The sequence below is a fragment of the Anoplopoma fimbria genome, chromosome 12 (genome assembly GCF_027596085.1).
Source record: "Anoplopoma fimbria isolate UVic2021 breed Golden Eagle Sablefish chromosome 12, Afim_UVic_2022, whole genome shotgun sequence".
NCBI lineage: Eukaryota > Metazoa > Chordata > Actinopteri > Perciformes > Anoplopomatidae > Anoplopoma > Anoplopoma fimbria.
The window spans coordinates 14,694,328-14,707,255 of NC_072460.1; the positions used below are offsets into that span (position 1 = coordinate 14,694,328).

At 41.7% G+C, this 12,928-nt stretch overlaps 1 protein-coding gene across 1 annotated transcript; it reads left to right on the plus strand.

Moving 5' to 3' along the window:
• The first annotated feature begins 1,942 nt into the window (after positions 1 to 1,942).
• atp6ap1lb (ATPase H+ transporting accessory protein 1 like b) lies at positions 1,943 to 12,671 on the plus strand. Its single transcript, XM_054608705.1, has 8 exons — positions 1,943 to 2,076; positions 2,411 to 2,497; positions 9,096 to 9,133; positions 9,684 to 9,766; positions 11,036 to 11,274; positions 11,662 to 11,712; positions 11,838 to 12,081; positions 12,435 to 12,671. Exons 1-8 carry the CDS (start codon positions 1,943 to 1,945, stop codon positions 12,669 to 12,671), a joined length of 1,113 nt encoding a protein of 370 aa, XP_054464680.1.
• The last annotated feature ends 257 nt before the right edge of the window (positions 12,672 to 12,928 follow it).

Below are 12,928 nucleotides of genomic sequence, written 5' to 3' on the forward strand. Positions count from 1 at the left end.
GGATGCTTATGAACTTAACTTATCATTTATTAGATACATTTTGTGGTATGTAATCTTTTCAAAGTTACAAAATCTCACTTTAATTAATATTGAGGCACACCTCTAGCTAAATCATTGTAACCAACCATATTTCTGGTGTCGTAACATGTTGACCTGAATAACAGTTAAATCATGTTGTTAAACAGCATGTAATACAATACACATGTTTTATACATGGTGATAGTGAGATAAACTGTCTGTGTATCCAGTATGTAATGTAGGACGTAATGTTATGAGACATCATGGCGTTATATCGTCTTTTAAAGTCGTCACACCTGGACATCTTTACGCAGGATGTTCTGTGATGCAGTCACTGTGTGATGGCAGCAGTGACAGTGTAGTTTGCATTTTCCCTCCAGTAGACTGACACACTGACCCGTTGAAGTGACTGTGGCAGGCAGATGCAGAGGGCTGAGACAGCCTTTAGTCACCTCCTGTTACTGTATGGCCTAGGAGACATAGCTGACCTCTCAAACACTCAGCAATACCCTCTTAGCACACACACACACACACACACACACACACACACACACACACACACACACACACAAACACATGCAAACAAAATGATATATACAGTGTGATCCTACAATACATTACACATGGATCCTCATAACTGTGTGGCATATTAGTTGCGCAACAAACAAAAGTGTTGTTAGTGTATTTCACAATACATTATCCACATAATTGTACCAGACCCACAGGCTGCTGTATGCTGAATTACAGGGTAACGCATAAACCCAAATTACTAACAACATTATGTTTTGGGTTTTGATATTTAACTCAATATTAGCTATGGTATTACTTCCAATAATCATTGGAACAATCAGGCAATGGCTATATTCTATGTTTATATAATTGTGTATAAAAGCTAAAACAAATTGTTCTATAGTCACTCTTTTAGTGTGAATCACTGCCAAGCATCAATGTGGAAATCTAACATGATAATAGGTCACAACATTTGGTTATATAACCACTCTAAATGTTCTGCTCTAAAAATCATCATATCATCGGATACGAAAATAAAAGATGTGAGAGGATGTATCAAGATCCTGAGGCATCACATGCATTGGGGGCTAAATAATGAGGAGGAAAACTGGATCGGCCGTCAGGGTCGTCAGGGTTGGACCCTCAGTCCCGTCTCATCTCACGGCTGCTCAGCTGCTCCTGTCATCCATATTTGCAGCCTCAGTGGACAATTTTCTCAGCCGCGGGCCCTCTCAGCGCTCACAACAACACATAGATCAAGTGAATTAATTCTGCTTTTGTGGCAGCGTTCTGGAGATCTAGGTCATGCAGTCATGGCTCGTTTTTTTCTTTTGTGGCCCCCTAAAGTCATGTCAACATCCTCCTATCCTCCTGCACAATCTGACCTTGACATCCCCAGGTGATTTTCCACAGAGGTGTGTGTGTGTGAGCCAGCTGCTGTTACTGAGTGTGTTTGTGTGTGTGTGTGTGTGTGTGTGCTGGCTCATGTGCCAACATGGATGTGTGAGTGTGCCTACATGTGTATGGATGTTTTCATTGGTAGGTAGCATAGGTATTATGAGATGTGCTATGAAAATGAATGAGCCGTTGTCTATACATAGGGCTTGCCTGCGGCTATGTGTGCATGAAACAGAGAAAGAGAAGATAGAGAGCACAGGAGTGGATGGTGGTGGTGGTGGTGGGGGGGGAGCAGAGTGTGAGAGGCAGAGGGAGGATGACAGAGAAGGGAGTAGGGTTGGAGGGAGAGGAGGAGGGAGGGTGCAGTGAGGGGGAATGTGACGCAAGCTAAGCGTCTCTGCCCGCTGCTGATTGGCCGTGGTGGCTGCCAGTCAGAGGAGCCTGGGAGTCAGGCACTGCTAGGAGAGCAGATTATGAAGCGGAGCTCAACCAGCGGCAGTCTCCTTTCATTGTCTCAATGGCTGCACACGCATTCCTCCTCTGCTCCCTCGCCTTGCTGTCCGCTCTCAGCCGGCCTGGGCTCTCCTTCTCTGAGGAAGAGTTTCAGCCTGGGCTCATCTATGAAGAAGTGCCTAAAATTCTTGACAGAAGGTAAATCCATCTTCTCTATGGCTGTGAACAGAGGAGGGGGTAGAGGAGGTGGTGGGGTGGGGGGGGGGGGGGGGGGGGGAGATGCATGCAGAGATGCTGGGATGCTGATGTGTTCTATTGGGGTCTTTCTTTCTCTCTGCTTCCCCCCTACCTTCCCTTCTCCCCCAAATGCCACCTTGGTTGAATCACAAATAGTGAATGCAGGTTGTATTGGTGTATCAGAGAGCGCTGAGCTGCGAGTCTTTGTTTGTCTCAGTCTCGGGGACTGCATCAGACGCTGCTCATCGATCACGGATGGGGCTGTTGTCTCTGTACAGTGGTGTTGGTCTGGCAGACGGGAGCTAGATAAGGCTGGGGCCGTGGGCCTTCAGGAGAGAGGCAAGGACGGAGGGGAGAAGAGGGGGAGCAGCACGGAGGGAAGGTAAACAACGATGGGACAGGGAGGAGAGGAGAGGATGCATCAGGGATGGTCTGCTGGGGTCTGTTTACTGATGCAGTCATTGAGAGAGAGAGGGAGAGAGAGAGAGAGAGAGAGAGAGAGAGGGATAAGAAAGGAATTCTAGCCGACCATGTCTGCATAATGCACATGCAGTCCTGCAGGTCAAATCTGGATAAAATATTCAGAGCTCCAACCTGGAGGCTCTCACAACAGTGTCACAGGGACGAGACTGAATGGGCATCAGACAGGGCCTTTGCTAGCACCAGTTCCTGCCTGCTTATAGAGGCATCAAGGCAAAACCATGTAAGGCTCTTGAAACTATGCCACGCATGGATCACACTATCCATAGCGCAAATGCTTCAAAGCCATAATATGCTGCAGTTTCTGACACAGTGCTCTTTTTTCATTGTTCATGACTTGCCTCGTTCATAAAATTTCAGGAGAGTAATACACTTCGGAGAGTGAGAGATTATGACTGCCATGCTTTCATTTATTGCACAAACAACATTATCTGTACACATGTTTGCAAGAGCAGGGCACAGATAACTTGGATTTACAATTCAATATACAACGTCTCCTGGGATTGCTCTCATTCCAGCTTAATCTGGTGTTCGTGAAACCCTTGACAGATCCCTATCTTAACTTTTCACCGCAGTCTCTCCGACGGAGAATGGCTACATTGATTTCTCCTGGGGTTTCGAGCTTATTCCCCGGATCAAACTTTGTACGTAACTCTCTAACGTAACAGTTGCAGTCCCTGGTCACAGCTCTGACACACTCCAAGATGCTATTCTATTAAATCAGCCTTTCATTTCAGAGGCCTTGTAGGGTGCAATACATAGGTTGGAAATGCAGAAGGAAAGGGACAGAGAGTTAATAGCCTCTAGTGCTGATAGACATGGGGCTGCAGAAGGACGTGAAAAGAAAATGCTTAGTAAGCCTAATTTTTTGTGGTAACTGACATGTGCGGTACTATGACAAATATTCAACTGGACTTTGATTGATAGCCATGAACATGACACATTTATTAAAAAAATACTAGCCGGAGATGACCGACTGTATCCTTATATCTGCCTGAAAAACCCCATTCATCATCATAAAAATACTTTCTAGGAAAGTATGTTAAAAGTACAGTTTAGAAACAGTGACGTCTTTTACTTTCCCTGTTTGAAACAAAATAATTGCAGTTCAAGAGGTCATAAATGATTCAACGGTGATAATGTCTATTGTAGCAACACTTGTAAAATAATCCAAGCATTCTACATTTCTGCTGAAAAGCAGACAAAGTTGTAATTTTTTTTTATTACTTCTTCAATCATCTATCAACAGTCTATCAACAGTGCAGGCAAATATAGCATATGAGGATAAAATACTGAATGATAATTTTTCTCAGATGTAGTTTATAGTTGTTAGCTGATGGAAAACTAATTATGCTGTTGTAAGCTTTTTTTGTTGCTATGAAGAGAGCGGAAAATAAAATGGATGTCACACAAAGCTGATCACATATGTTGTAATGAGTTTTCGCTAATACATAAAAAAGTTTTATATACACAAGGCACACATTTTAATTACATTAAAATCCCTGTTCAATTACCAGTGAAACCAGCGTTAAGTCAACCTGGCCCAGTAAATTTCTCAAACAGTTACGCAAGTCAATTAGATCCAACCCAATTGCTGGAGCCTGCTATAACAGACTCAAATTACATTATATCATTCACACTATCTAATGAAAATGGCCCCGGACACATTTACAAAGACTGAATGGGGTCAGCCACAGGGTTTCTATAATAACTCTCAAGCTACAGAACTATTGTGAAATTCTGGAAATAAAATCACTTTACAAGTAAAAGATGCTTAAAAGACACAAACTACATTACACAATTTAGTCATGCATATTTGCTCCTGTTTGTTGATCTGCAGTGCAAATTAACACAGTCTCAAGTTTAAGGAATATGTCATTTGTTTGGTCAAAGGTTTATCCGTCGCAGTGTATGGTCAACATGTGCTTAAACTTATTTTAAAGCTGTTAAACACTGACAAACCGACCCAAATATAGACAGATTAGAGGTCAAATTATTGGATTTCCATTAGCAGATTGATCAGTGAACCCCCTTTAAGGAAAGATTAAAGGGTTAAAAACACCACAAGCTAATTTTAACAATATTCACATATTAGTAAGTGAGAAAAGATCAAGTCAAAGGCGAGTATTCATGAGTAGAAATATGTTTGTGACTCCCCGTTTTGAATGCAGTCATGATGTTAGACTGTTCACACCAGCACCGTGGTATTTGATCTCGGAGGCGTAGGAAGATTTACATAACTCTAGCAATTGACCCGAGGTCAAATTTGAAGCTGCATTTAACTCTACACTAAAATGGCAGCACGGCTGTGGGAGGCGTTTTAGTAAACGCTTAAAGCTTAATCTGCACTAATAAATCTATTAATAGGCCAGTACCTGCACCGTCTGGGATTAAGACACAAATTCCTGCCATGTCAGGGACACAATAGTTAACCCCAAACATTAAGGACTTTTTTATGAATTTTATTAGAATATATTTTACATATACCCCTAAAATATTACTGTCTCTGAGATCAACATAACTTTGCAAAAGTAGTTTACCGTGCAGGCTACATTGTGAAATACTATCATAGATCGGTTTGAAATTTCATGTCGGCAAAATATGAGGAAATATGAGCACAAAAACAGGTCACTGTAGTGTGATACACTATTGATACTCACAATGGTTCTAGGCCTCAGAAGCCCAAATCTAATGGTTAAAGGTCCACATTGTATTGCTAAATAATACCTTTAGTGCTGTTCTAATATTTCTAATGAAAATAGAAGTTTATAACGAGTTAGATGACTACTGTACTCAACAAAACGAGCTATTACTCCCTTGCACTGAATCCCTGTTGTAAGACGTAGAGGCTCGGTTGGGCTGATCCTGGTTTACAGAGAGTCTCAGTGGCTCAGCACTCCAGGGTAGCAGAAGAGAAGAGGATTTGTTTACAAGTTTGTTGAGCAGGCACCACACCTTCTCTCTGCTCAGCAGCACACAGCAGAGGCACAGATGAAGGATGGTTATCAGCCATCCATCTACTAGCTTGAATAAGGACGTCCAGTGAACATACTGTACTGACTGAGGTACCGCCAGTGGCATAAATGATTCTCATTGCCGTTAATATTTAAAAGCCTCACACTTACTTACCTAAAATTAACTGCAATCGTCACAGACTTATGATCATCATAGTGTGTTCAATCTTTTACTTGTAATTTGGACATATGCTAAGTGTATGTGCATGTTTGTGCACACATATTTAGGGATATATACAGAATGGAGCGAGGTGAGCCAAGGAGTGGCTCTGGCATGGCTTTGATTATATAAAGGGCCTGTTCAGCACCCAGGCACCGTGTGACAGGCTGAGCCAATGACGGGGCCGCAGCAGTCCTGGGTTGCTGACCTCGCGAAACTGGCACAGGAACAAACGGCTGGGCTTTAGTTAGCACTCATGCTCGCACAGACTCCTTTGGCTCCTTCTAGCCAGCTGGGGCCGAGGTGCAGAGGAAAGGAGTGCTTATTCACTTGTGTTTGGGATGGGCTGCGGTGAGAGAGGGGGGGCATATGCAGCGTGTTTACAATGACACAAACAGTTGTTATTGCACAACTGTAGCTGTGCAGTGGTTACATACGTTCATTAATATGTAAATCAGATATCAGATTGAGGTGTCTTGGGGGATTTTTAAATCTTTACTTTGTCATAAGATTTTTAAGGTTTCACATATAAGTGCAGGTGATAAGTGAGTAGTGTCCGAGTAACAACCATGCCACTGAGGTATCAGTCACAACTGCCAGTTGCCAAAGGCATAGTGCTTTTGGCAGCTCTTTCATATACAAAAATACTTACCCAGCATTCAGCTTGGCAAATGTAAATATTTGGATTTACCATATAAGTAAGCTGTCATAGTGTTACCCATGAAATAGTAGATAAAGAGTGTGCCAGCATGTGCTTACACAAACATAAACACACAGCACACAAATATATCGGGGAGTGCCCAGGTTGAAGAGCTGGTTTACAGGAAATGACAGCAAAGTACCTCCCTGCTGATCACTTATTCACTCTATATTTCCATATTTTCTATAGACCTACAGCCCCCATTATCAGTTGAACTGGACTGAAGCTTAAGTAATTTCAGTTTGATTTATTGAGAAAAACCCACATTACTCTACAGCTGTGTGATAGGTGACCTGAAACAAAAACAAAATCAATGTAGAACAATGAAAGAGCACGTTGCATACCATGAGCTTGTCTTACTGCAGAATTTGATCCATTTTATCAAGCTGTCTGTTTCTCTAATACATGCTCTGCTTTTAAAGTACATATGGCGAGGGGATACCAGTTACACAACTTTAAGTAAATAACCTAAAACTGCTCTATTTGAAATTAGCTTAATAACAGTAGTCACCGTCAAAGTTCAAATTTGCTGGACGGGTGAACAGTAAGTCACGATTTTGGAAGTCACTGCAGATGTTTTAATTAGTAATTGAACAGTCCAAAATACCACAGACTGTGACATCATGCCTTAATCTCTTCATCTTGTTCAGGACCTGTGTCTCTCCATATTTGGGATCAAGTAGACCCGGTCTGTACTTACCACTAATCCAAATCCATCTGGCATTAAACTATACAATATTGTCCAAGGTGGAAACTGAACCAGATGGGTTGATAACCTCTCCGCTTCTGGAGCTGTCTGACAACCTACCCAAAATCTGTAACTTCCAGTCCTATCAGACACACTAGTACCTTTTAACTAGCTAACTGGCTTCTGCCAAAGCCTGTAAACCTTGTTTTGATTACACTGCCCTGTCACAGAAAAATAAGATTTTTTTTTTTAAATATGAGAATGACAGTTAGGTCTAAGATATTGTGCCTTGCATCAACGGATGACTGAGTCTACAATTCGGCCCGTAAGCCAATCAATGAAAATGTCAGAGAAAGATCCAGCATTTCCTTGAATCTGGCCCAAATCCAGTCCAACAGTTTGGGAATTTGAGCATGAAAGGCTAGAGAAAAACATAAATGTTGTAAGATACAAAGCCCCATACTCCCTTCACATTATGGAAAGAAAAATATGAGAAAAACTTAATCTTAATGAGAAGGTAATTTTCTTTGCCATTAACAACAACAAAGCCTGATAAAAACTGAGATTAAATGTGACTACCTTCACATGTCACGTGGCTGTACTTTCTGGCTTGTTGAGCTAACAAATAATGTAGTAAAAATAGAGATTTTTGTCCATTTCCCTTTTTATAACAAAATGTAGGTTGGAGTTCATAGATCATTAACTACAGTACAGTATATGGTGCAGCTCAGCCGTCCTGTGGTTCAGAGAAACGAAATGTGAGCAATTCTTGAAAACAGTAGTCACAGCTATTGACTTGCTTTTGTATGTTTGATAAATATTCAGGTCATCCTCAGTCTATCTTATGCATCTACTATAAAAGCCCTCCCTCCCAGATCACAGCGTTACTATTCAACTAAAGATAACAAAGATAAAGATCTATGGAGACATTGCCTTTGTTGTGCTGCAATTCATAAAATAATCTGACATACTAATGACCAGAGCTGATGAACAAACAGAATGAAGTCAATCCTGATGTCATGAAACAACAGACACACCAAGTTTTAGGGTTTACCTTTTATAAATCTTGTATAATTGGCTATTGTGAGGAGATTAGCATGCCAGATTTCCAATGGGGACAGGCTGGGGCAGACCACATAGTCAGAGAATTGGGTGGAACACCACAACAAACAAAACTGGCCATGTCAGCGCCGCCCAATAAACCCATTGGTGGCGTATGACGTCTTTAATTAGACAGTTAAAAGGATCAGGATTAACTTCAAGCAGTCCACAGCTATACAGGGTTTAGTTTGACTGATAGGTGCACAGCTAAAGCAAACACGTGAAGGAAGAGGAAATTATCCTTGCTCTTTCACTTGTGCACAATGTAGGTCAGTTGCACATCAAAGATCGGTCATTTAGTAAAAGCAACAGACCACACAAAAGACTGCAAGTCCTGTGACTTTATACTGAGTGCTCTGCAGCTTTAAAATAATCCCTTTATTTATCATACAGTTTATGTTGCAAAATGTTTAATTTAATAAGTGAGTTAATCAAATCAAAAGTTTGTTTATTTATCTTTTCATTATGGTCACTTTCATAGATATTCACTAGAACAGTATCCTAAGTTATATATGCCATGTTTAGTGGAAAACAAAATTTTATAAATGCCATGCCATACTCAAAACCACATAATATATATAAGTTTGCAACATTCATTTTACAACATATAATATTCATAGAGGTGTTTTTTGTATACAGACCAGCCTCTAAAGCTGTTTTTGTCCCTGTGTTTGCTGCAGCTGCATCAGTAGACAATAAACATTCCTGTTCAAGAAAAATGCTAAATAAGCATCCTGTACATTACATTATTATTATCAAAAAAAAAGAAAAAACCTCCAACATTTCCTTGCATCTTGTGATCCCCAGACCTCATTGTGTCTTCTGTCTTTTCCACAGCAAAGAGAACCCCAAACAAGCAACAAGAGTCACATCAAGTAAGTAACAAATCTGGTGTGACACAAGGCCTTATTCAATCATGCCTGCCATGTTAATTTTGACGCTGATGTGTTGGATAGATAGTTCTGACAAAAGCATTTTTAATGCTGAGACATCTTTGCTCCAACGGATTTTGAAGTGTGGCTTGTGTGTGATCCAAACACCTCAGTAGCAAATCAGATGTGTTTTATTCAGGCTCATTGAAAAAATGCAGTAAGAAAAAAAGATGGAGACATTCCTTTAAATAATGTGATTCCAAATCATATGTTTCTGGAACAGTATTTGTAAACACTGAACAATACCACCGTAACTGAAATAAACTGCTGATGAGTCACTGTGATGACGCAAAGCTGCTGGAAATAGATAGGAGCCCGGGCACCGAGGTGTACGCAGGATCTCTCTCTGCTTATGTGTGTGAGTCTGCGGTGTGTGTGAAATCGGCTGAACTTTTATGATTATGTTGCAATCTGCATTGCAGCATTGCAATCAGCTTAATGTGTGTACTGATAGAATCTTTCACGGTGCAGTAATGTGTGTACGTGTTTTCAGGTCAAGATGGTGGGTACGGCTTGCAAAGTGAAGAGGTTATTTTGACGCCTGAAGATGAAAACCCACTCAGGAGAATACTGCAGGTACACACACTCTCTCTTCTCCCCTCACTATCTCCACCATCAGCCCTCTCTCTCTATCTGCACATACAAATGCACACGCAGACACACACAGCGGGATGCACACAAACAAAACAGAGCATACTCACTCAGCCACACTGTTTGACCTTGGATGTAGGAATGGTGTTGGTCTCACATTCACCAGAGGTTAGACTTGCCACCCACACACATAAGACCACTCTAACTGAAAACGCAATGAAACCATATGCTGCCTCAGCTGATGCATTCAGGCAAAATATGGATTAACCGATTCCTTGCAGTAACCTCTGCTAAACTACCAGTATTCAGTATTGCAGCTTTTCAAATGTTTAGTTCCATCTCTCACATTTCCATTTTTTATCCAAATACTTTACAATGAACCAACAAACAAACAAACAAACATATTATCACTTCATAGACACTGTGACTGCCACTTTGCATGTCTTATAAAATAGTGCTGGATTAGCCCAAATGCCCTCCAATGAGATGTGGCCTTTGAGCAAAGAGATTAAAAAGCTAGAGGGGGCAGTTTCTATCTGCACAGTGCAGAAATGCAGTCTAACAGCTACCACACTATTATATGCAAATTCGGAAAGCTCCTGTTATCAACAGAGAAGACGACATGGCTCCATGCTCATTTGAGATTTAGTGGTGGTTGGAAAACTGAACATTTTAAGGTCAGAATGACAGGCTTAAATTGCCCTTTTTAAAATTGGGCTTCCATAAAAGGGAGGTAGAGATACCAACCACGCTTGGTTTGGATCAGTGGTACAGAACAACAATTTGACTGAAATGGCTACATATATTGAGGAATAGGATAACTTGATTGTATGGACTCTATTGCTGTGTCCCTGTTCATTGGCTGGATCCTCCAACATCTGCATTTCTAGGCTGAATTCCTACTAGTTTGCCACCTTTGTCAATTTACGACTGGTTTTACAAATTTGGGGTTAACTTACTGGTTAAAAACTTAGAAATTATTTATTCAACAGCTAGATTTTTTGGGGGGTTTCTTGATGCTAGATGCTTATATTCAAGGGCGAGCATGATCAGCAAAAACTTTAGTGCACGCACATTTTGTGGGCCACATCCAGATCCTGAACTGGGGCAAAGCTTATGAGTATGTCTCTGAATACAAATCCGATCACCCTGTAGAGGACAGTCAAAGAATGCAAAACTGCTGTTGCAGGTGCTGCTAGTTTCCAGTTTACTGTTTCTTTATTTCTCCTGCGCTTACTCTTCATATGTTTGCAGCCTTTTAACTGGCATCAGCCAGGGATGTCTCACAGTAAGAGGAAGCTGCTCCAGTCTCTGATGGGGCCTTATGGCCCACTGAGCGTGTCTTACAATGGGAAGACCTGCATTCTGTTCAAGGCAAAGCGCATGGCAATCCGCTACAGGAACCATACCTTTATTGACCTGACTGAGAAGGTCTTCAACACCAACTCACCCGTGGACACTAAAGGCTCCATCTGCACCAAGGAGAAGGCTACGTAAGTCGACCCCGTGGACAGACAGGGTCAGAAGTAAAACATGTGTTCCAGGAATTTGTTTAGTTTTTTCGTGAATTGTTGCACAAGACAGAATTGACACATATGGTCAAATATAGCAAAAGCTCACTTATCTTCAGCAAAGGCATCAGCATAACTTTGATACTACTTCAATTCAATATACTTTATTGGCATAAATGTGACGAGGACGATTACTTGCTATAACTATTAGATATAGAAATATAAATTCAATTATCTAAGAAAATGTGTGAAAGTACTGTATTGAGAAGACAGTAATAAGTTTCATATTCATTGTGGTCAGTTGAGGTTTTATCTGAGTTACTGTGCGAAATTAGATGTTTTAAAATGTGTGGTTTTGTTTTACCGCAGGCTTTCATTAAGGTTTGGTGATGTGGAGGACCTGCGAGGTCTGGTAATCAGGTAAAGTGCAGATGCTTATTTCAAATATTTTCACTGACCAACACTAATTTATCACACTGAGCCATTATTGTAAGTGCATACGTGTGGACTGTTCATGCAACTAACTACATTGTTTCTTCCGTCAGGCTTCAAATGTCAAACACTTTTTATGAAGCAGCTGGTCAAAACTGGTTCACACTAGACAGTGTTCACATCCACTACAACTGGACCCAGGAGGCCACGTTTAACGCCAGCGAGGTCTACGCCCCGGCCACTTCATCCTACCATTGCCAGCACGTCAGCAGCCTGCACAAATACGACACCCTGCTAGTGCCCAGCTCTCACACTGACACATCCGCTAACTGGCACATCACTTTCACTGATTTCCAGGTACACTGTCGCACAAGGGGCACGACCATTGCTGTGCTAGTAATGTCTGCACATTTACTGTTGTGTCATAGTTTTTCCCCTGTTTCCTACTTGTGAGCATGTGTCTGTATGTTGGCCAGCCATTTCCTTTTGTGTTCCGCCTGTTTGGCTGTCAGTCCGTGGTCAGACTGTTTACCGTCTGTTTGGCAGTTTGTCAATCTGTCTGTACACTGTCTGTTTAGCCATCTGCTAGGCTGTCTCAACCTGTCCGTCTGCCCAGTGTCTCTGTGCCCGGTAAGCCAAGTAAGAGCCAGTTGTCCTCAATAGTTTAGCCTTAATATCGTCTTTCCACCTTTCCCTCTGTGCTCTTCCAGATACAGGCCTTCAATGTGCAGTCGGACAAGTTTGCGTCAGCCAGTGACTGTGCCACTTTCCTGACGCCCGCCATCCTGATGGGCTTGGTGACGTCTTTGATTCTTCTCCTCGTCTTAGCCTATGCCCTGCACATGGTGGTACACCTCAAGCACATCGACCGCTACGAGGAGCACAAAGCCACCGTCTACTTTCCCCGTAGTCCAGAAGCCGAGTTGCCAGACAAGAACAGCCTGTGAAGGAAAAAAGGAGGGCTGGAGAACGACAGGAGAGGGGGAAAGCTGGGAAGCTGGGAAGCGAGGCAGAGGGGAGTGCAAGTGAATACAAGAGTGAAAAAGTATCCTCCACAGAATATTTGTTCAACAAAATGACAACTTTGCCTGTTCATATGAAAAACCTTGTACATCTTAACTACTTTAAGTAAACGCAGACCGTGGTTGGATACTTTTTCTTCTTTTTTCTTTGACCTGCATCTTGGCATCCAGATTTTGAATAA